The sequence below is a fragment of the Cryptotermes secundus genome, unplaced genomic scaffold (assembly GCF_002891405.2).
Source record: "Cryptotermes secundus unplaced genomic scaffold, Csec_1.0 scaffold519, whole genome shotgun sequence".
Taxonomy (NCBI): Eukaryota; Metazoa; Arthropoda; class Insecta; order Blattodea; family Kalotermitidae; genus Cryptotermes; species Cryptotermes secundus.
Window position 1 is genome coordinate 721,289 of NW_019720169.1, and position 25,688 is coordinate 746,976.

The 25,688-nt window shown below is 37.8% G+C and overlaps 2 protein-coding genes across 5 annotated transcripts in view; both read left to right on the forward strand.

The window, feature by feature from the left end:
* On the forward strand, positions 1-21,268 carry LOC111867623 (protein sly1 homolog). The gene is made up of 14 exons (XM_023857627.2): positions 1-110; positions 276-435; positions 531-744; positions 2,827-2,914; positions 3,484-3,573; positions 4,561-4,787; positions 7,640-7,879; positions 10,609-10,744; positions 12,080-12,267; positions 13,958-14,037; positions 15,212-15,350; positions 17,958-18,167; positions 19,903-19,983; positions 20,461-21,268. Exons 1-14 carry the CDS (start codon positions 83-85, stop codon positions 20,488-20,490), a joined length of 1,911 nt encoding a protein of 636 aa, XP_023713395.1. The 5' UTR covers positions 1-82; the 3' UTR covers positions 20,491-21,268.
* Positions 20,543-25,688, forward strand: part of LOC111867628 (gametocyte-specific factor 1 homolog) — an 8,501-nt gene continuing 3,355 nt past the window's right edge. Inside the window, exon 1 of one of the 4 annotated variants that reach the window (XM_023857656.2) lies at positions 20,543-20,629. Coding sequence is in view for 1 of the 4 variants with exons in the window: in XM_023857638.2 (XP_023713406.1) it covers positions 23,092-23,120 (29 nt within the window). In the remaining 3 variants the exon portion in view is untranslated. Of the gene's footprint in view, positions 20,630-22,531; positions 22,611-22,964; positions 23,121-25,688 lie in introns of those variants that run through there. The other 3 variants (XM_023857647.2, XM_023857663.2, XM_023857638.2) reach the window with 3 other exon arrangements.

The window sequence follows — 25,688 nt, forward strand, 5'->3', positions numbered from 1 at the left end:
TGTACGTACACGTCATCTACGTCATTCTATGTAGATTCAATGAAATAGCAATTGCTTGGTGTGAGAGGAGGTTATTATAAACATGGTGACATTAAGAGAAAAACAGATAGGTAAGAAATTATTGCAGCAAAAATTTTAACAAGACGTTGTACTTTAAGCAATTCATTACCTATTTAATAATTTCATATGTGAATTAGCAAGAAAATCAACATAACCTTACCTGTCAGGAATGTCTCATGTCTCTTACATATGTTTACAAGATTTCTTTGTGACAGGTGCATTGAAACAAATGCTGAATCTTAATCAGCCACAGACTAAAACATTAGCAGGAGAACCAGTGTGGAAGATATTAATTTATGATCGCTGTGGTCAAGATATTATATCTCCATTGGTTTCAATTAAAGAGCTGCGAGAACTGGGAGTAACATTACACGTGTAAGTAAGATTTCAGAAATTCAGTTGTGCTGCAGTAAGCCTTGCACATTATTAATTGTACAAATCAGTGTCACTGAGATCCATATTGTTTACAGACAACTTCATTCAGACCGAGATCCAATCCCTGATGTCCCAGCAGTGTATTTCTGTCTTCCAACAGAAGAAAATTTGGGTCGTATTGGACAGGACTTACAGAATAATCTGTATGATACTTACCATCTAAATTTCATCTCTCCCATATCAAGACAGAGGCTTGAAGATTTGGCAGCTGCAGCACTGCAAGCAAATTGTGTGTCACAGATACAGAAGGTAATAGTTTTTAGTTTTTGTATAATGCAGAGTGTAGTGATGACACTGTAATTTATATTGAACAGACTTGCTTGAATCCTGATGTCTTTTAAGCACATTTATTAGCTGTCTAAAGCTGATGATAATTAATATTATCTAGTTATCATTATGCAATTAAGCAGTGTAAAAGTGTCATTATATTCTATAAGGTGTAATACAAGGGGATTATTAGTCTGACAGACAGTGGGTTTCTAATCTTACCAGCATACTATAAAAATTTGCTTTAACTCCATGATAGACTGAAGGAGGCCTCATAACTCAAGGTTGAAAGTTACAGAAAAGCGGTAGACACTGTGAGATCTGAGGTGAATATGAAGGAGATTGTCTTTTGGAATGTGATGCTATATGTTTGCTAGATAGTTAACCAGTGTTTTTAAGTGGCCTCCGTAGTCTAGGGGTAACGTTCCCACCTCATGACTCAAGGTATGCGGGTTCAAATCTGGCGGAAGTCGTGGAATTTTTAAGGGCGGAAAAATTCAGGGAACAAGTCCTCCGGGGGGGGACTTTAAGCTGTGGGTCCCGTGTCATAGATTTACGGCACGTAAAAGATCCTCATGTCTCTAGGAGACCTCTGAGCTAAATTAGGCAGAAAGTTCCTGCCCAAGTAGTTTCCAGTGCCTCTGATAGATGGGGGAAGTATCAGGTACCGAGGATACCTCGTTGGCTGAATGGGGCTGATAGCACGCACCAGTACCGGTAGGGTATGGCAACTGGTAGAATATCAAAGGGGGACGTGCAATAGACTATTAGTTGCGGTGCATGGGGAAACCCACCCCCTCTAATAATAATAATAATAATAATAATAATAATAATAATAATAATAACCAGTGTTTTGGAGGAATCTGCTGCCCCCATCTTTACAACACCTTGCCTTGAAAAGGAACAACAAATACATAAATATGGCATATATAGTTGGTCAAACACTTTTCTGTCTGCTACATGAATGAAACAGGATATTCATACGTTTACCTGTTTGTCCCTAGATACCATGGTGATCCAATTCTGACACAATTAGATACGTTATTAGTAAAATTATGTTATGATAATGTTGTTAGACAATAACAAACCCAAAAGAAATATTTTTCAAAAGACACATTTCTTTGTTTTTATGTCTGTCATTGGTTCTGTTAAATGGAATATAAAAGTAATACGCAAATCACTGACCCACCGTGAACTTTAATTTCAGGGTGATTTCTTGACAACTAAAAGAATGTTATTATTTTATTAACCTATTGTGGAAACAGTGTTTTTGTTCAGCTACAGATGTTTAGGCCTCACTCAGGATGGGCTTGGCTCTTTCAACGGGATCAAGTATGGACAATGGACTCAGTAGTCGTCTGAGTTCTTGGGATCACAGAACATTGTCCCATCTAAGTCAGTACAGATATGAATAAGAAGTGTGTATAGACTGTGATGCTTCTGATAATTTTCAGCAAAGTATGAATATCTGTTTGTGTATAAACAAATCTAATAGTGGGATACTTTATGAGGTCACATTCACATTATCTCCACTTAACCTGTTCAGTATTAAATTTTTCTGTCACAGATTTACCTAATATGCCATTTTTGGGGAACCTAACCTCACATATGACAAGGGTTTACTTTATATGGTTGATTACACAGCACTCTATATGACATATACGAGTATTTATACATGTATGTAAGATTTGAGGCTTTCACAGCGGTGACTATGAAGAAAACAGTCTTCTGGGATTTGGCACCGTGTATATGTGGTGTTAACCGACGTTTCGGAGGAATGTATCGCCTCCATCTTCAGGGTATATTTCCACACAGTCTGCTTTTACCGGTTCTCACGGTCTCTTCGCTTGCAGATTTCTTATATTTTTTCTTCTACCCTGAAGATGGAGGCGATACGTTCCTCCGAAACGTCGGTTAACACCACATATACACGATGCCAAATCCCAGAAGACTGCTTTCTTCATTTATACATGTATATTGTGATTTTCATTAAAAGTGCACAAGTTATCAGCAGTTGTGGACCTAAAAAGATAAGCTGTACTAATATATGTCTGTTATTTATAGGTTTTTGATCAGTACCTGAATTTCATTTCCTTGGAGGATGATATGTTTATCCTGAAACATCAAAATAGTGAAGCCATCTCATATTATGGTTAGTTGCACCTGAATAATAAGTGATAATATGAATAAAAGTGCTGATGACATGCAGACAAGGCAATACATGGAGAGTTTTGACAGGATCTGACTCAATTTCCCACATAAGCATTTAATTCATGTATGTCACTTGTAATTGGTCATGATATGTTAGCCAGTAAAGTGAATAACTAAGCAAGTTGGCCCAAGCAGGAAGACTTTTCACTTGTATTCAGAAGTTGCCTCGTTTGATTTGCAAATGGTACACTGACTATCTGGGCTGAGGATTTTCGTGGTTCTCCTCAGTCCCTCTAGGAAATTTCCAGGATACTGCTACAATTTATGTCATGATCACTTCCTTCCAAATCCTTTCCAACTCATTGTTTGTGAAGCTGACCAGTCACGTTTTGTCCTTCTGATTTTCTTCTCTGATGTATTCAAAGATCGTAAATGTGTCATCTGTACCATCCCCATCTGGGAAGTAAGCAGCTGAACATAATTATTTTTGTGTGTTAATGCTGTGTACAAGATGTTGTTCTGTGTGTTTAATTGATATAAGATACATATTTTTGTCATCATTTGTTTCAGCAATAAACCGGGGTGAAATTAAGGACACAGAAATGGAGACCATTATGGACACAATAGTTGACAGCTTATTCTCAGTATTTGCAACATTAGGTATGTATTTTCTTTATCTAGTATTAACCTGTCCATTGGAGACTTACAAGTAGAAATGATTCATACCATGTCCTGGGCGAAGAAAGAGCAACGTCATACCTCATGGCCTGTATACCATAATGGAATTTGTTTGCATGCTTCAGGTAGTGTTCACTATTATATACAGAAGTTATGTAAATTAATTTATTGATCTTGATTCTGTAATTTTGACAGGAATTTATAGCATGTTGTATAGAAATTCATATGGTTGGAATGTGGTGAGAGTTGTAGTAAAGTAAGGAAGTCCATGAAATTTCAGAATGCCTCCCTGGCACATGTGGGATCACTGCTCTATTGTGTCATATAAACATATAACTGTTAAATTAAGCTGTAGAAGGCCATTTTATTTTTAGGCATAATAATACAAGAATGGTGGATAGTTTGCTTGGATATGTATATATATATATATTGTAGCACAAACTAATTCCTACAAAATCTTCACCTTGAAGTGGCTGATATATCTGTATGATACATTTCTTTAAACATCTTATTACAGTGAATTGTTAGCTATATCAATTCTACTTACAAGAAGCAGCAATTAATATTATAGTTTCTGGGATATGATGCTGTACAGTTTGGTAGATAGGTATCAGCGTTTTTGAGGAAACTGTTGCCTTCATCTTCAGTATAGAAGAATGAGTTACTTTACTACCCTAAAGATGGGAGCATCATATTACTCCAAAACATTTGTGCGTAGCCGCAAAACATATGGTGTAACATCCCAGAAGACTGCAATTTTAATTTTCATTACCATGGAAACTAGTCTCACAAGAAGCAGCAACTGTAGTGAAATGAAGGAAAGGTATTTGGAAGGAAACTGTAAAGTGACAGTTGAGTGAAGCCAACCATTGTAATTAATAACAAGCCGTTATGTAACAAAGGAGACTACACATTCTATAAGAAAGGTTTGTGGGCCACATGCATCCTCTTTAAGATCCAATTTTTCAGGTACTGTTCCGGTGATTAGGAGTCCTCGTGGTAATGCTGCTGAGATGGTTGCAGAGAAACTGGACAAAAAATTACGTGAGAATCTGAGAGACACTCGTAACAGCCTGTTCCTCATGGATGCTGCATCTCAAAGTGGGGGGCATTTTAATTTTCAGCGGCCAGTACTTATTGTCCTGGATCGCAATGTTGATATGGCAACACCCCTTCATCACACATGGACATACCAGGTACAACCAAGAAGACCATACATAATCTGAACACACCACCACAAAAATGTCAAGTCTGTTATATAGGATTTGAGGTTCTCACAGCAGTGTTTGTGAAGAGTACTGTCTTCTGGTATATAATGCTGTGTAGTCTGTTGAAAGTAAACTGATGTTTCGGAGGACAAATATCGCCTCCATCTTCAGGGTTGAAGATCAAGCTGAGCAAGAAACCAGCTTGAAAGCAGGTGACAAGCAGACCAGACGATGACACCTAACAGTGACTTACTCTTTGACACTGAATTTGGAGACGATATGTGTGTTCCTAATCATTGGCTGACTTTCACGGGACTACATGGTATTATATCCCAGAATATAGTGGTCTTCTATTTGTGGGCACTTTGTCTATTAAATATTCCTCAGTAAGTAGACAATGTTCAACATTTTTGCAGGTTAATGAATTAAAGATTTTCATAAATTATTTTGGAGATATTAATATCATATAAGAAACATGCAGGAGTGGAATAATAGAAATTATTTGCTTCTTGTTCAGTTGTGTGTCCTTAAAATGTTATCCCATTGGCCTGTTTAATTTTCCAGTAATCTGCAAGTCAGTGAATGGAATGTTGAATTAATGTTACCAGAACTCTTAGGCTAAGGGCACACGAAAGAAACTGGCAACCACAACGGAACCATGATTTCCAAGAATTGTTATCAGTCTGAGTTGAACACATGTTCGTGAATGGAGCAGCGCAAATTGAGGAAACGGCAACGCAGCATGCAAGAAAACTGAGAAACTCAGTTTCCAGGCAACGGAACATGACAATCTTCTCACAGTTGCGTTGCCCTGTGGTTTCCTAGTATGAGCTGTTTTGTAACACCCTTCAGTGATACATTGTCTGTTAAGATGGCCCAAAATGTTGACAAGGTTGCTAATTTTGTTCCTGTGCAGTTAATTGAGCAAGAGCATGTCATGTGTGACAAATGCCACCCAGACTACGCTAGGCGGGACAAAATAGATTTGGCTTGGGAAAAGATTTCTCATGAGATGAAAGTGTCTGGTATGTGTGTATATGTGTGTGTGTATATATATATATATATATATATGTTATAGGGGGGCACAGTACCATGGTTGAGGCACTATGCTACTAACCGGGAGGTCGCAGGTTCAAGTCCCGATGAGGTCATTGGATTTTTTCAGTTGACCTAATCCTTCCAGCCTCACTATGACCCTGGGGTTGACTCAGCTTCTACCAGAAATCAGTACCAGGAATTAATTAAATAATTTTCCTGGGGAGTAAAGCACGGTTGGTGCATAAGGCTGACAACCTTACCGCCATCTTTGAGCTGATTGTCTAGATAATGTGGACCCTCAATGTCTCACAACCCTATGGGCCTTCATGGCCTGTTACAGGGATACCTTTACTTTTTTTTTATATATGTTACAACGAGAACTTATAATATGATCAAAATACAGAATATGTCTGCTAAAACAATGTAGACAAGTACTACAGTATGACCCGTGCTTTGTGATACAAGTCAGCATTTGGGTTGGTCCTCGTCCTTTACAATTGTCAGCCACATTTAATTAATATAACTCACTGAGATGGAATTGCTCCTGCTAGTGATAATAAGTAATCAGCCAGCTGATTTCAAAGGCGTTGTGTTCTTGACAATTTTTGCCTTCTATCATCATTTTGATTATAGCAAACAGTGTAAAGAAAAAGACGTTTAGCAGTGGTATTGTATTTGTTTTGATACTGCAGAATTTGGATGTCAATAAAAAAATAAACCTTCCTTACCCCAGAGTAATCAGTAGTATTTCTTCTCCTGACACAGCTGCATGGAAATTTGTCTTCGAATTTGAGGTCCAACAAGATCCACTAATAAGGAAAAACTTCTAGTGCCCATTCTGTAAAATGATTTGAACAGTTCTCGATCCTGATTAAGTTCTTTTGAAATATTATAAGCACCTGAGTTTAAATTGTCACGAAAGAAGGGATGCACCCAGTGTTTCCTTTTCTCTTCTTATGCCATCATAACCACTAGCAAAGCATTACAGGATCAGTATTATTATCTGACATTGCAGACGAGAAGTACACAAAATTGGCAGGCAAACACACCCACTTGAGATGATGTGAGCAACTAATTGAACATAAGTTTCCTTGGTGTGCACCTCCTAACCTGGAAATCAGTTGCCTGCTTGAAATTGGCGACATTTCTCAGAAATCGTGGTTGCCAGTTTCCTTGATGTACCCTCGGCCTTATATCTCTTCAAAGACAGATTGTTGACATGTCTGAAATGAACCTTAGAGGTGGTTGTTTGGGAACTAGAAAAGATTGTGTTATGGACAATGATTAAATTTTAATGTATGAAGTTTTATGACTGATATGTAAAGACAGTATCCACTACAGCAGTGGAACATAACTGTTATAAAGTGAACAAAGCACATATAGCATGGATTGAAGGAAGTAAACTGAAATTAAAGTGGGGAATATAGAAAGAGCCCTCTTGAAAGATTAATATATAGGCAGAAAGATAATATTGGGATATCTTGCAGAAACTCAGAATAGGAACAAGTGCTGGGATTTTATTTCAGCTGTGATAAACAGTTAAGCTTTGTATATCTCCTGTAAATGAAGTTAAAAATCAGCCAAAGACATGTCTTTGGGATTAGAAAGAAACCAGATTTTTAGTAGCCATGCAAATAATCTATCATTATTAATGCTTATGACAAGTCTTTGCTCTAAATGTATTGTTCAGAGAAGACACAAGCAAAGACACCTCAAAATGAAGCCTTTTCAGGGGTTCCCTTAGTAAGGTTCACTTCAGGTATTACTCTTAACCTGTTATACGATACTGTTGTCTCTTGCAGGCATTAGCACATGATGTTTTGGATTTGACTCTTAATCGAGTAGTGGTTGAAGAGAATGTAGGTCGTTCTCCAGCCGGTGGTGCCAAAATGAAAACTCGTGCCTGTGACCTGGATTCACGAGACAGGTTCTGGATGGCCCACAAAGGTAGTCCATTTCCCACTGTAGCAGAAGCTATACAGGAAGAGTTGGAACAGTACAGATCATCAGAAGAGGAAGTGAAGAGACTGAAAGCATCAATGGTGGGTGACATGTTACCATTTCACATTTGCGTATGCCCTGCCCTCTGTTATTGTGGGATTGTAAGACATAATTTTTGCTGCTGTGTATATTAGCAGTCAGTTTGTAGTGGTTATGAATAGGAGCACTAGGTGGCAGCAATAAACTGCACTAGCTTAAATTAATATTGCAAAGTCCACCTTTGCCAGAAGAGTTCTTCCTTTGCCTCCAGACAGAAGAACCACTTAATTCATGTTGCTATTTTATCAAATCTTTCAATATAGCTGTCTTTCCCGAACCCTTCAAGTTATAGAGATTTAGCATTTTTGTTACAGAGTTCGTTTATATGGACACACATGCTACATGTGTACAGAAATTGTTTTTCATTGAGTAAATTTTATATTTCAAATAAAATAATGATGTTGATAACCACAGTAATTTCCTGCTGAAATTCATTGGACTTCTTTATAGTGTAAAATACAAAAAGTCAATAATTAAGTTACAAATGGATGTAGAACTTAAACAAATAAGAGTAGTGATTTCAAAAATGCTTTTATTTCTCAACGTAATCTCCCTGTACATTCAGGCACTTGTCCCATTGTTTCACAAGCCCCCTGAAAACCAACAGCATAAAATTCTTTGGGCTGCTCTCGGAACCAGGTGATGACTGGGATCATGAAGGCATACTGCTCACGGCATTCCAGCCTCAAGGACAAACCGTAAATGCTGACTCCTACTGTAACATCCTTGGGAAACTTCGTAAGGCCATTCAGTGGAAGCGACCAAGACTCCTCACCAAAAGCGCGTTGCTCTTTCATGAAAACATGCGTCCCCATACTGCCAACAAGACAAATGAGACGCTGCAAAATTTCAAGTTGGAAGTCCTTGATCATCCTCCATATAGCCCCGACCTTGTTCCAAGCGATTTCCATTTGTTTGGCCCTCTGAAACATCTCTCGACTGAACATTTTCCCGACAATGAAGCTGTAGAAAGGGAAGTCACCAAGTGGTTCCGACAGCAGCCCAAAGAATTTTATGCTGCTGGTTTTCAGGGGCTTGCAAAAGGATGGGACAAGTGCCTCAATGTACAGGGAGATTATGTTGAGAAATGAAAGCATTTTTCAAATCAGTACTCTTTATTTGTTTAAGTTCTATATCCATTTGTAACTTACTTATTGACTTACCCTCGCATGTACACTTTTCTTTATATAGTGTGGTATGGGAGTTGGTAACTGCTTGAAATTTATAAACCCATAGTCAGACTCTTTTCAGAAATGTTGTAGTACGAGTATAACAGTGTGTCCATTTTATTGTTCATTTTTCATAAGAATGAAAATTGATTGGAAGAAGTTGTTGTTTTTGTGATGAATGTGTTGTTGTTTTTGTGATGAATGTGTTATTACAACTGTTTTTTCATGCAAAGTACTCTTCATGATGTGACCACTGTTAGCACACTGTTTGAAAACAAACATTATTAGCTACAGCCTATGGGATAACACTAAAAGGACCATTGGGTACAGTAGAGTCTGCCAAGTCGTTACTGATAATTTCCACCCTTTGGATCTGTTTTAAATGTTTATTTACATTTTAAAGTATACATTGCAAAGTGAAAGTTATATATTATGTCTTCAATTTTTAGCACGATTTTTATGCTGCTGTACTTATATAATGATACCAGGTGTGTTCAGTCTGTCCACTACTATTATATTCTACAAATTTTAAACATTTACAAGCCAGGATAGCTCAGTCGGTATTGTGACTGAGCTACAGGCTGGGCAGCTGTGGAATTTGGGTTTGGTTCCCAGTAGTGGCAAGAGATAATATCCAGACTGGCTCAGGGGGCTACCCAGCCTCCTATACAATGGGTACCGGGAGCTGCTGTTTCTCCGGGGTATAGCAGCAGGGGCGTGAAGCTGACCACTCACCTACATCTAGTTGCGGAGGTTAAGAATGGTGGAACTATGCCTCCACCCCCATACGTCTTCATGGCATGGTGCTTAATAGGTTATGCCCAGAGATAATTTTTCTTTCTTATGCTCTAATATTATTGTCATATGTAGGATGATACATGTGATGAAACAATGGGTTCTAGTTTGGATGATTGGATTTATTAACACTTTGATTATGCACACACTCATAATCACACTTAAATACAGGCAGTACAGCGCTATTGCTGATTTATGCACTTTTGCAGTTCACGGTTGCACACGCACTAGGATTCCGTCTTCCACTAGTTGGCTCCTAGCAACAGGTCTCAACACAAAACTATCACTTCAAATCACTACAAATGTTACACAAAAAATCTTCCAGTCACACTTTACATCCTCACAGACCAACCTCCTGTATTCTTCTGCGATCCTGGCTCCAATTCACGTGGTTCCACCACTACTATTTCTCTCTTGTAACTGACTCAGAGAGCGCACTCCAAGAATGACTAACTGAACCATGACACTCACTTATATAGCTGAGGGACAGACAACACATCATCATAAACAAATGTCACGTGATAGCTACCCACTGTTGTTGTCTGATGTCACCGGCCGCACAGGAAACATGTCACATGACAGCCACATACTGTCGTGTCGTCGCAGCAGGCGTGTTGCATAGTAACATCCCATCAGCAAACATAGAAAACCCTGTTCCTATACTGTTGGCCACATTTGTGTTGCGGGCGTTATCTAGCAATGGGTCTACACGCCACATTATGTTCATATAATTAAAACTCTGAAAGTAATTATTTCTCTTCTGATAGGGGATTGACAATGAGAGTGATGCAGCATTTTCCATGGTAACAGACAACACTGCTCGTCTCACATCAGCTGTCAATTCTCTGCCTCAGCTTCTCGATAAGAAGAGACTTATTGACATGCATACGACTGTTGCATCTGGTGAAATACACTTTTATTTTTTCATGTAGTTTTTACAAACAAAATTATAACAAGTCTTATTTTGCTAAAATTATAGGATCATAAGAATCACATAGGTTGAAAGAAACTCTTAATTTTGTCTTTGGGCTTAATGTTTTATACACATATTTCAGTTTTGAAGGCAAAAATTTGACATTATATATGTGGCTACCCCTCCTAATCTTCATACATTTCTTGTCAATTCAGAACAATCCATTATGCTACCACTATTCAAGGATTTCATCAACCACAATATTAAGCCATAGAAGAGATTGTTGAATTTGTTTAAAATTTGAAGAAGGATTTGTTTAAACTTAAAAAAAATTTAGTTTTGAAGGGATTTATTTTTCAGTTGATGTCTTATAGGCTTTCTCACCATTTAGTGTTTAACCCTGAAGAAGGAAGGACCATGTTCCTCTGAAACATTGGTCTCTGCATACTGGACTATATGATATTAAACCAGGCAGACCAGTCTGAAAACTTAAAGCAGTTTACTTCTGTTCTGAAATGTTTTCATTTATGTATGGGGTCAGTGATTGTTTTCATGGCAGTGAAGATTCATATTGTGGTCTTCTGGTTATGGCACCATGCAGTGTGCAGCGTAGGTATCAGTGTTTCAGAAGGGCATACTGCCTAGAGGTGGACAATTAATTAACACATTCAGGACTGGGGGGGCCAATTGGCCCTCTACGTTTCTATAGCATTGCAGACCGGGCGGGCCAATTGGCCCTTTTCTGACATGTTATATTGCAACTGACTATATCTCGTTGTGTGGCCACGTTGCATCATAACTACTGCGTAGTTGACCTCAGGAATGTTTGCTAGCTTAGCCAGTAACATGATCGCGCTCATTTCCTGTCACACCCTAAAGAAAAACAACCGGTCTGCAATGTGTTAATTTTAATATTCTGAGTGTAAAGAAGTAAATATATTGTTTTTGTAGATGTAAAGCAGGGCAGTTACGACTAGTAGACTGTCAAATGTAAATTTCTGCTGTTGCTAGCTTTGTGTTATTACTTTACTTTAATATGTATTGATGTTCTTCTGTTATCATGCCATATTAAAATGTAGAGGAGTCCCTGATATTAAGTTCTGTAGCCCAGAAACTTAAGGGGACATGAATCATAAAAATATGTGAATTGTGCAGCTGTAAAAACCAAATGAGCCAAGAATGAGAGATTACTGACATATGAATCCTAGCTGCCATACCAGCCATTGACAGAACTCTAACCATTAATGATTCTATCTGAACATTTATTAATGTTCATGTGTACCAAGGAATGGTTTGTCAGTATGTCATGTGTTTTATTTTAATAGCAATCCTGAATTATATCAAATCTCGTAGACTGGACACACTGTTTGAGTTTGAGGAGAAGGTGATGAGTAAAGCTGCCAACCTGGACCGCAGCATCATGGAGCTTCTAACAGATTCAGATGCTGGTAACCCAGAAGACAAGATGAGACTGTTTCTAATTTTCTATATATGTTCACATTCTGTGTCAAAGGTATGAACTGTATGTTTTATTATAATTATTATATTTTAACATAAAGTAGAGGATGTACAAGTTTATGGGCATAAAAACTGAGGCAGTCAAATGATAATTTCATGTCTTGTCCATAGTTAATTTTCTTGTATACATACAAAAGTAAGGGGCACGCGGTAGCATAGTTGGTTGAGGCACTATGCTACAAGCCAGAAGGTTGCGGGTTCAAGTCCCGGTGAGATTATTGGATTTTTTCAGTTGACCTAATCCTTCAAGCTGCACTCTCTCTTTCCCTGCCTGTGTATCATATAAAGGGCGCTCAGCTACTGGTAACATAATCTGCTTGCAGTTAGGGTCGCCTGTTACAATGGGCCCCCATTTCATATTTCTCAGTTAAAAGGGTTCCCTCCTATATTATTAACATAGTCTATATAGCGACTGGTTACGTGCTGGATGACTGAGATGTTGGAGTTTGAGTCCGGGTAGGGTAAAGAATTTTCTCTTCTCCAAATCATCTAGACCAGCTCTGGGGTCCACAGAACCTCCTATCCAATGGGTACTGGGGCTCTGTCCCCGGGCATGAAGCGGCAGGGGTGTAGAGCTGACCACTCACCTCCATATAGTGCCGAGTTCAAGAAAATGTTGATCTATACAGCCACTCATACATATGCGTTCATGACATAGTGCTTAATTTGTTGAGCACAGGGACAACTTTACTTTTACCTTTATACTATTCAGTTTTAATTGTCCCAACCTTATTATCCCACTGTGGGGCACTTGACAGATATAAGAAAAATCCCTTTTAGTGAGACAGCGGTTTATATGGGACTTTAATAGCCAAGAAAGCAATATCCTTAAAACAAATATTGTTGTGATAAACAGACATTGACGTTTAATAGATGTGAATATGGGGACTATGTGGTAGGTGCTGGCATGCAAAGTGAACCAATGGAAGTGATGAAATAGATGATTGAAAACTTGTGTAGATGGCACACAAAACCATAGAAGGTAACGTGATGAAACTTAAGAGCTGTCTTTGCGTTCTTCCATCTGGACGTGGCCTGACCTACCTTCACCTGTGACTATCCTGAGTCATGAATCGTTAATATTGATGTCTCACCTATGCCTGAGTATCCAAAGTGGACTGCTTCCTTCATGTTTTTTAATCAGAATTCTTCATTTTCCATCCCTTCCATGTATGCAACCTGCTCTGTCCATCTAATCCTCCCTAATCCCTCAAGCTGGAATCCTGAGTATGTCCTTACTAGGCTGTGAGGTTCACTGACATTTAAAGACCACTGCAATGTAGCACTAGTGGGCGTTTAAATGCTGGCTTGAGGGGTTAATTTTGTTCACCCTATTAATATCAGATGAAAAATAAAAAATTACAAAACTCTTCTTGCAGTTCTTTCCTCACTTTTATGTACAATTAATTAACCTTTCTGTTTTTAGATAGTTGAGAAGACAAAAGGTTTGTTACTGAATGGCAGCAAATGTTCCCCAGTTTTGTCTTAATGTTTTTGTTATTTTGATTCATAACTGTTGTTCCCAAATATAGAACACCTATCTTTTTTGTCCTTATCCATAATTAAAACATTAAACTGGATACCTCCCACTTGCTGTGATTCTTGAATGTCATAGTCATGATACTTCTTTCATTTATTAATGATTAATGCCAAGATTTCACATTTTGCATGTTTTGTGGTTATAGGATGAGCTCGACCGCTATGCTACTGCTCTGCAAAATGCTGGTTGTGACCTTCAACCACTGTCTTATATCAAGAGGTGGAAGTAAGTATGGAATATGATGAAAACCGCACGTAAGGTTTATTTTGGGAATAGAAGATCTGAACATTATAAACATTTAAATTATTAACCTGGTATCATTGAAACTAAACAATAAATGAAAGAAAACCTAAAACATTAAATGGAGGCAATGTAAGAGTGGAGCTAAAGCTCTGAAATTATGCATAATTGGGTTACCAAAGCAAAGAGTTGTCAAGTTTTAACATGTTGCTTGAAGGTGAGTTATGTAGTAAGTGGGTGCAGCATTTTGTTTGTGTGTACCGTGTGTATACTGTGGGTACTAATAATATTGTGAAGTGGATATGTAAAGTAATATACTGTATAAAGTAAATTGTTTATGAACAAAGCAGTCTTCNTGTGATTGACTCTTTATGTGTTATTTGCAGGAGATGGCGTTAAACATCGACCTCAACGTATCATTCCATAACATGTAGGACTAGAAAGAACTATGAAATTGGGGGAAGTAGATGGTACAAAAACTTACATGACATATGATGAGACATATCAATGAATTATTTCCCTGTTTAAGAGAATAGTATTTGTTAAAATGAGAAATTTAGAAGTGCTTATATAAATACTCCTTTCTAAGTTAATATAATTTTTACATATATGTAACAAAGTGAAGACCTGTGTATCGGATTCTGTGGGTATAGTCATTAGGCATTCAACCATTATATTACAATTTTTTAAACTGAAAGGTTCCATCACCATTACAAGATCTTATGTTTTAGCTGTGTTCTGAGCTGGTTCACATCTTTGGAACCTGTTTCCTTAAGATTAATTGTAATACTGTCTTTCTAACTGTAGTTCTTTCAAGGGGTCTTTTCCTACAAGGTTTTGCAACTGAAGTTTGTACTATATCCTCTGTGTGTTCCTTTCATTCATGACAGTTAAACTAGCAAAATTTAATCACTGTGAGAATGCTGAGTAAACAGTACAATCTCTGAAGCCTCTCTTTGTGTAATTTTATACTTTTTTCTCATAGTTCATCTCATGTAGATCTGTACATTCTCCCAAACAGTGTTATTGATACTTGATATGTTCTTCCCTCACAGCAAAAGTGTTTGGCACCTATATGAAATGAATGCAGATATATGTATTTTAATATTTCTGTTATATGAAACAGTGTCATTTCAGCAATTTACAAAAATTGTTTCAGAGCATATGCCAAGATGGCGGCATCATCAAACCAGTATGTTGGAGGTGGAACCAAGACAGTCGGAATGTTCTCAAAGCTGGTTTCTCAGGGTTCATCCTTTGTTATGGAGGGGGTAAAGAACTTGGTTATCAAGAGACATGTGAGTAGTATATTTTGTTTTTGGATGTACAGCAATCATTGTATACACACACACATGCACGCATGCATGTACACATGCACTCACAAAGTATTGTGACGTGGATGGTGCAACGGAAAGTAGGGGTCACGTGAACTCTGCAGTCTTGCAAGTGACGTCACATACCCCCACTCCTTCCATCAGTGCACAACGCTCGGTAAACACCCCCTCCCCAGTGGTGACGTAACAGAGGAGCAACTGTGTGAGGCAACCAATGCCGCGGTGACATAACAAGGGATACTGCAGTTACCACAGCAGTTAACAACACAGTGCTGCTAGGCAACCTGTAAACACGGTGTCACGCAACAGCGGCACCTATCACGTAACTGTTTTCTGTGTTGTTCGTGCTGAGGCTGAATAAGGAGCAGCAAACACTATTCAGTAGTGAGGATTGAGCCAGTTACGAGTGAGTGAGTTACTAGTGAGTAATGATTAACCAGTCAGTTTCAATCTAGCAGTCGCCGAGTCGGGTTGTATAGAGTGAATGGCAGTGTCTACAGCAGGAGAAGTATTTGTGATACTGCCAATGGCAGGAATTGTGAAATTGTAAATTGTGTAATTGTGAGAGCGAGTGTTCAGTAAATTCACTATATCAAGGCGTGAAGTTATTTGTCACGTTATGCACCAAACATGTGACAGTATATATACAGGGGTTTTTATTTGTTTATGTCTTTACTTTTTTGGGGGGGGGGATCGTAGCGGGGTCCCCACTTAATGTTTCTTGATTTAATGTTCTGTTTCAGTTATAGGTCAAGATAAAGGTAAAAAAGTAAATAATAGTGTATCATAGCATCTGTTACTCATGACTTTTTTATTCCTCTTAGATGAGGTCATATCCTGAAAATCTAACTTACTGATGGAAGCACATCAGTTTCATCAGCAATTTTAAAGCCACCTGAAAATGGCCAATTTTGGTCAAAGCATGAAGTGTGCATACACCAGTGATGTAGAAGAGATTTTAACATTTAAAACTTTTAAAGGTTTAAAAGCAACTTGCATTTGAGACAGCTACAAACTAACAGGGATAAAAAAGTAATATTATCTCTGTACTTAATTATACATAATTAGGCACTATGCCATAAAGGCATGAGGAAGTGGAGGGATAGCTCCACCATTTATAACCTTGGCAATAGATGGAGGTGAGTTAGCTTCACATGCCTGCTGCTTTACCCCCAGGTACAGATCCCGAAGTACCAATTAGATAGGAAGCTGAGTGGGTCCCAGAGCCAGTCTGGACTTGTGGAGAGGAGAGAACCTCTTACCACTGCTGGGAACTAACCATCATCCAGCCCATAACTTAGTCGCCATACCAACTGAGATATCCCAGCTAATTCGATTTATGTGTCAAAAATGTGTTATGCTTCCCCTTTTCCTTCTCCCTGTTAACTGTTCAAATTAATAGTTTCCTAGACATGAAAGATAAGGCTAAAGTTGTATCTGTACTTAACTGAGCAAGTGTAACGCTATGAAGTTGCGTAGGAGAATGAGGTCTAATTCCTCCACTCGTTCTTATCACTGATACTAGACAAAACAAAGTCCAGTTCATGTTTAAACCATTTTATCCGTGGAGAAAAAGATCTTTATAGCTGGTCATTGGATGAGGTGGGCCCCAAAGTCAGTCTGGACATGATGATGAGAAAAATCCCTACCATTGCTGGAAATCAAACTGCAGTTGTCCATCTTAGAGCCAATAACAAGTACTATATAACTTTATTTTTCTGTCACAACACAACAACTAAGGGGTATCAAGGTCAATCCTTAGTTGTTGTGTTGTGAGGGAAAAATAAAGTTATATATTGTAACACAACAGGATGCATGAAATGAAGATAATAAGTACTATTTTTAGTCTTTCTCATATCCTTAATCCTACTGCTGTGATATTTGACAGAAGTAAAACAAGCCTCCATTGATGTTTTAGCATCCTTCTGCTCGTCGTTTAGTATCAAATGTTACTAGTTCCACTTTCCACCATTCGTAAAAAAACACACAGCACAACACAGCAGGAAGAACAACCCACCACTTGGAATATGCATGCACATAGAGGGAACCATACATTAAAAAAATTAATAACTGACTCTACAACAACAGAAGCAGAGCAGTTTTCCTCAACTGTAATTTTAAACAGCTGATGATGACCATAATGTTCAAAGTAGTGAAAAAACTTTAAAAAATTAAAAGGTATATGATGTGCTAAACTTTGAAAATGAATAAATAACTTTTAGTAAGTTTTATAGAATGATGTGTTGCATGTGCGATGGTAGAACCAGTAACATTTGATACTACGCATCCATTACCTTATAGTGCGACATGTTACTGCGTCAACATCAGAACATAATCTTATTTCGCTGCATAATTTGACTCCATTCACTGAGCTATGAAAATACATTTTTATTGCTCTTTCTCACATTTTTACCTCTAAAAAATTGCACTAGTTTATGAAAATGGTGAGTAAATAATATGCAGTGAAAGAGTGAAATTGTAATTTTACTGTAGATGAAAAAGTCAGAAGGTTTGTGTATTCTGTTACCATATTGATACGAAATTAACATTGCTCCATTTTCCCACTCATAGAATTTACCAGTGACAAGAATTGTTGATGAAATAATGGAAATGAAGACTTCACAAGAAACAGAGGATTATCGATATTTTGATCCCAAACAGCTGCGAGTAACAGACAGTTCCCAGATTCCCCGCAACCGGACTCCATTCCAAGAAGCTATTGTATTCATGGTTGGTGGTGGAAATTACATTGAATATCAAAATCTGGTTGATTATACGAAGGTAAGTTTAACAAGTCCAAGCTCCACTTGAAATAAAGAAGTTTAATGATATTTCATATTTAATAATAGGAGTTCCAACAGTGATAGGACATTTAATGGGAGGACACTCTGCTGATGGACACAAATAACAACATAAATGAAATAAATAGATGCTTTGTTCAGCATTGTTTTTTTACATTTTTGAGAATGCCACTCTAAAAGATAAGGTAAAGTTTGTAACTGTCCTCTTCCTTTTTTCTCCTCCTCCATCTACTCTACAGTTGGGCACCACATGATCTTATAACCACGTCAAAAATATCGGGAGTGGTGTGAGGATATAAACAGGAATAATGTTTAGGGTGCGAGCATGGGGATTCCACTCAGGGCTTAATGAGCCTTGCTCCGATGAGAGGTTCTTTCCAAAGAAGTTCCTGGACCACGCTCTACTATACTTCTTTTGGCTTGTTTTGGACTTCATCCATCGTCTGGTATGTAAAAGACAAAAGACCACGATGTTTCGGAGACTGGATCTGTCTCCATCTTCAGGTGGGTGGGGAAGGTCCAGTGATTGAGACTAGCTCTTTCTAACGGGCCCAACTAAGTAGGTTTATCCTTCCCCACCCACCTGAAGACCGAGACAGATCCAGTCTCTAAAACGTCGTCGTCTTTTGTCTTTTACATACCAGACGATGGATGAAGTCCAAAACAAGCCAAAAGAAGTACAGTATACACCGTCAGAATCCTTTCAAGTCCACACTCTGCCTGTATAATGATGAACTTAATTTGCTTTTTTGACAGCACTACACAATATTATACAATAGTCCTTTTAGGCAATATTTAGTTACTCTACTTCACAACTGTATGGTTGTCCACTGGCCATACACAACGATACTACTCAATCCATTGAATACCATGATTACAGTGATTACACTGAATGCTATTATTATTACTACGTGTACACACTCTGATCTTCACTATCCAAAATCAGCCTTTAAATACTCTCGAATGACATGATACATCCATAACCTTCCGCATCAAGATCTTTCTTGAAGCTTTTACACCATTCTACAGTTTGAGAATGTTCTGGAAGTTACTTTAATTGGGCTGGTCGGAGGAGTGACTGATACACGTACTATGCCCGCTATTATGGGATTGTCTCAAGTTGCAGTAGTCCTTATTCCTTGCTACCAGTTCTCAGAATAGTCACAGCAAAACTGAGTATAAGTCACCTTTAGTACAAAATTGGTATTAAGTTCTCAGTATTAATAAAAATTAAAATTTATATTATAGTTGGTAATATTATAAATGAAACCAGTAGGTAATGATCAGACAAGTGCTTAATTGACCCTCTGCTGCGATACTTGACTGGAGTCAAACAAGAATTCATTGCCTTATAGTGCGTGGTGTCTCTGTCTGTCTTTTTTTTTTTTTAATTTTACCTAATTCTTCCAGCCACAATATGGCCCTGGGGTCAACTCAGCTTCTAACAGAAATGAGTATCAGGAATATTCCTGGGGGTAAAGGGTGGAAGGTGTGTAAGGCTGACAACCTTACCACTATCTGTGAGCCAATTGTCTAGAAGATGTGGGAGCCTCAACCTCTCACACCCCTATGGGCCTTCACAGCCTGTTACAGGGACAGCTTTACATTTTTATAATGTTCCATGTTCAGAAAAATGAAAAATCCTACAAGTGTTCCTTACTTGGTGTAGGGACTTGAACAGTTTTTGTTTGATGCATGTTCTCTTTCTTATTTAGGGAAAAGCCGGTGGACCAACCAGTAAGAGAGTTATTTATGGTGCATCGACATTAAATAATGCAAAACAATTCCTTCAGCAAGTAAGTGTCATGTTTTATTTAGCTTATTTACGAATATTTCTGGTGAAGCTTAAGTTCTATACTTGGCTGTAATCTTCAAAGATGTCGCTCAGTATTAAATTAGTTATGGGCTATAGGAATTTTGGAATGATAGTTGTTCATCTTAGAGTGCTAATATACTCTTCATGCAGGGCTACCGAAAGAAATGAATCCCAGTTTCATTATGTTTTCAACGTTAAACCTGGGCACCAAACTTCCCCAGTCACTTTTTATTGTTACATTTCACTATCTCTTAGAGTCAGCAATAACAAATTATGTCAGCAGTGGCGAAAATATTATTGTATCTGAAGGTTATATAGCATTCTTAGTAAGCAGTTTATGATTATACTTATAAAGCAAGTGAAATGCATGGCAAATTTTCATATACTGTATACCTACAGTCTGTGGATGCTTGCATGGAAAGGTTTGAAATGTTGACTTTCTTCTCTCCTTTTGCAGCTCTCTCTGTTGGGGCAAGAACTTCAATGACTTGAGCATCAGCTATGTGTAAAGATAATGTATTCTAAGGGAACTGCATTAAAAGAAATGTGTACAGCCCAAGAAATGTAATGTTGTCAACTTGAGAGTCCTATCATAATATCACATGATGTTACTGCCTGAAATATAAGTAAGGTTTGTTGCTGTAGTGTCAGAGGCATGTGAACATTCCAAATGTAACATGGAAGAATACAGTACTTTGTTATTCATTACAGACATTAGTCATAGTAGGCATTAAACGCTAGTGACACAAACCGTGCTCACAATGAGATTCTTGTTAATATTTAATTCAAGAACTGCTGCATTTTGTCTATGTCCCAAAGTTGAAATAATTAAATAATGGTTACAGCAGTTGTTTTGCCAATATTTCCATTTACTTGTAAAACAGTCCAAGAAAAAACTTGACTTGAAAGTATTTTAACCTCATAGAGATAAAACAAAAAGAGAAAAATCATTGGCAAATTTCTCTTCTTATACTTTTGTTATGGTTAGAGTAGACTTGATTTATAGCTTGGAGAATACACATATAAATACATATATAGTTTGGCAGGGACAGTGAGAAGGCCAAGAAGAAGGTGTGAGGATAATGTTCACGTACTCCTTAGATAAATACATTTTGGTAGCACGAACTGAACTTTATAGTCTGGTAAGTACGAATGTTTCGGGTGAATGATGAGAAAAGCCAAATGTGTGTATTTGGGAAATTCCCATCTTTTTTTCTCTTACCTACGTAACAGCAAAAATTAAATCAACTGTTATCCTGTGTTTTCACATCTCTATTATTCTTACTGCAAAAATATATCAGATGTCTGGATGAAAGTTATCCAAAATAAATAATTTATATCTCAGAAAGTAACTGTCAGACACGTATCCAGTTTATGTCATTGGAAAGGAAAACCATATAAGTTTTTTTTCCTTGCCCAGCTTACACGTATGTGCTGCCACATTTCTGCCACCATGTTAGGAATTACTGGGAGATAGATCAGCAGAAGTTGAACAGCCTCTTGGCCTCCTAGGTCGCCAGATTTAACCCAACTGAATTTTTTCTTGTGGGGTTATGTAAAGAATATTGTCTACCAGGTTAAGATCAATGACCTGCAACACCCAAAAGCCCACATAAGTGACACTGTGGCTATTGTAACACAAAACATGCCTCAAGCAACGTGAAACGATGTCAAATATCATCTGGATATTTGTCATGCCATCATGGGACTCCACGTTGAAGTTCACTGAGAAAGTTATATACTCAGAAAAAACTTTTATAGCTTCCCTATGTAACGGTGTAACCCATAAATGTGTATAATAAAAGCTTTTTGAGATATAATTACTTTATTTTGGATACCTTTCATCTTGACATTATGTACTTCTGGCTAAAACCATCATAATGGCAAGGTATGAAAATACAGAACAGTTTTGATGCTGAACATCAAGTTTGTAGATGTGGGCAGTAAGGATCACTTTCTCTGTCCAGTATATTTGACTCAGATCATCATCATTAACCAGCTATTACACCCATTATTTTTGGATCTGGTAAAGGAGACAAGGAAAGTTCTTTAATTGGAGATACCTGGTCAAGCATTTCGTGGAGCAACAAATAACTAACTTTATGGAGCTGAGCCCTTGAGAAACCATGCCATCATGCAGCTATTCAAGAACTTTCAAGCAGCAGTGTCCATTGCATTTCGGTTAGGTGCTGTATTGATGTAAATGAACAATTAATACTTTAGAGGCACAGGTGAGAAACTTTCACCCCCTAGATATTGATAATAAACCCAGTTCCAAAAAGAAACTTTTGCAGTACAAGAGAGCAGGTTGGAAAATCATATATTGCTATTCCCGTGAATTATGGTTTCGCGGTGGTGGGAGAACAGTATGCAAAAGCCGCTGCTGTGACAGCACGTCTAATTTTATACAATTGCAACAGCTGTGGTGAAATCGAACAGTGGTGAACAGTAATGCTTTTGTGACGTCACGGCGGCCATGTTGCCCATGGGCTGATAAATGTCTGTGCAGAGTAATTTGAGGTTTAGTTCGCAGAGAGGTAGAGAAGTGTTGGAATAGGAAGATCTTAGTGTGGTTTCTCCTGTGGTGAAATACAGGGATTTCTTAAGGTAAAAATTATTACTGGTGTTGGTTTTCCGTATTTGTGCCTTTATTTCTATCTACAAGACGTTGAAAGCAAACTGTAAATATTAAGGTGAAGTAGCTATCCATATAATGAGTAGAATTGATGTTTTTAATATGGTTAATGTAGTTTTACCGAAGGGGAGTTGAAGCCATGTTGGAACATAATTTAAGTTCAATCAGTTTATTTGTTCCGAGAATTCATATTTGGAGATACAACCTCCGGATATAAAACAAGTCAATTACTACATATTAATATAACATACATGAGTCCACAATACTATGAAATTTAATTACCTAGAATCTCGGTTACAACGTTTCGTAACTGATAATACGCAGAGATGACGTCATTACTTTCACTGACGAAAGGAATGACTACCCAAACAAGAATGGAAAACGTGTATATACAGAACTACGAAGCACGTTCTTCAAGTTCATTAAGTATGTTTAAAAAATGGGAATAATAAGATGCATGTTAGTGAAATTCGGCCATTCAGGTACTAGCAAAATTTGTGGAAGCTTGGGATGCATACATCTCATAGAGAGTATGAAAACGAACTAAATTTAATATTCAAAAATATAAATGAATGGTTCAAGGCTAACTTACCGACATTGAATTGCGATAAACCGTATTTTATGCATTTCTCTACCAAGCATAGTAATACAATGGACATACCTATTATTTATAGTAACAGTCAAATTTGAGTTGATATAATTGTAACAGTCAAATTGCTACAACCACAGATAATAAGTTCTTGGGTCTGATGATTGATAATACCCTATCATGGAAAGGACACATTGACAGGCTTATGTCCAAACTGGGTTAAGTAGTATATGCAGGTTGGGCTATGCAGTGTCACTGGTTCTGTTGTTATGTGCGCGTATTTAGGGTGTTGCTTAGAATGGGTCTACATATCACAATACTAATGGGGCACATAAAAATAACGATAATGACACACTTATATTAATAGGGCTAAACGAAACACAAAAGAAAAAGGTAGCGCAAGAAAAGAATAAGAGTGATGTTCTCAAGTAAATGTATTTTACTGTGAACAGTGAAAATGGAAGAACATTGTAATATTTTATCTTAAGAACTAATGCACTGTAGCAATTTCAGAAAATGAACAGTTGCCTGAGGATGGCCAAGTAAGGCCAAAACATGTAGCAGTTTAATTGTAATTTTAATATTATTTCAAATTAAATAGAAATTGTAAATAAAGTAGCATTAAAGGCAGAAGTAAGTGTGTAAAGTGATAACATCAATGCAACAGGATGCTGAAATTCAGCATTATTAATTGCAATTGTTAATGTATCAATGAAAAGAATTCAGAACAGCTAGGAACATTCAGAATGCCAGTGTACACAGAATGCATGTGAAAAATGTGTACAGTCAACTCTCGATTATCCGGGCTAATGGTGGGGATGGAAGTCACGGTTAATCGAAAACCCGGTTAAGCCAAATTTTATTATACGGGCTGGACGACTGTGAAGGGTCGGAGTTCGAGTCCCGGTAGGGTCAAGAATTTTAACTTCTCCAAATCGTCCAGACCGGCTCTGGGGTCCATCCAACCTCCTATCCAATGGGTACCGGGGGCTCTTTCCCCGGGGGTAAAGCGGCCGGGGCGTGAAGCTGACCACTCACCTCCAACTAGTGCCGAGGTCAAGAAAATTTGGATCTATACATCCACTCCCCCACACGCCTTAATGGCGTAGGGCTTAATTCGTTGAGCAGAGGAACAACTTTACCTTTTACCTTTTAATACCTTCATAATACTATAGACCTACCTGTATTTAAATTTATTCATCCTCATTTCTATGTCATCTCATGGCCTATTTAATACTTTCTTTACATTACACTCAGTATGAATTAGTTATTTCAATCACTGTTCAACAACATCCAGCACTTTTTACGGTCACACTTAACACTTAAAATAATTTAATACTGTCTTTTGCTTTTTCGCGGCATTTTCCTTTTTACGGATATCCGTACGAAGCCTACGTAATATTAGCTTGTCACTTAATAAACTGTCCTCTTCACTCTCAAGATAGTCTAGTAAGGATTCCAAATGATTAAGCGCAGCACCATGTGATACTTTCTTACTGGCAACACTGTCCACCTCTTCCTCATTCTCACTTTCTTCCCGCTCTTCTGGCTGCACCCCCATTGAAGTTACGATTTCGTCACTGCTTAACATTTCGAAGCCCGGTTCACACGAGTCACAGTTAAACCACTCTCTTATATTTTCCTCGTTGACTTCTTCACCACCATGAACTTGGTTAGCCACTTTTGTCAATTTTATGGCTATCTCATTTTCACTGAATCCAGTGAATCCATGGATTTCGTCATCTTCATTAGTGATGAAAGGCATCAGTTTCTTCCATGAATTTTTCAATACAGATGGCTTTACTGTATCCCACGCTGTTGAAATCTCGTATATGGCATCTAATACTGAAAAGGACTTCCAGAAACACGTCAGATCATTGCCTTCATCGATGTACTTTTGTAGCAAATTTGATCTGTAGATTCTCTTCATACTTGAGATAACTCCTTGATCCATTGGTTGGATAAGTGCGGTAACATTAGCGGGAAAATATTTCACAAAAATATTTCCATCATCTGACCTCAGGAGACTTTCGTTAGGATGTGAGGGCGCATTGTCAATGAGGAGCACAGCTTTCTCAGGTAGGCCTTGGGATTTTAGATGGTCACGAACTTGAGGCACGAATTTAAAATCAAACCATTCTTTAAATATCGCTCTATTCATCCAAGCTACTTTCTGGTTAAAATAATGGATAGGCAGACTTGAAGCTACTGTTCCTTTAAAAGAGCGTGGTCTTTTCGCTTTGCCGATAACTACTGGTATTAGTTTGTGTGTTCCTGATGCATTAGAACAGCACAAGACTGTCAATCTCTCCTTACTGGATTTGTGACCTGGAGCCTGTCTTTCATTTTGAAATGCCAATGTTCTGGTTGGCAAGCATTTCCAATAAAGACCCGTTTCATCGGCATTATAGATTTGTTCTGGCAGCAGATTTTCACTTTTCACAAAACTATCAAAATTGGT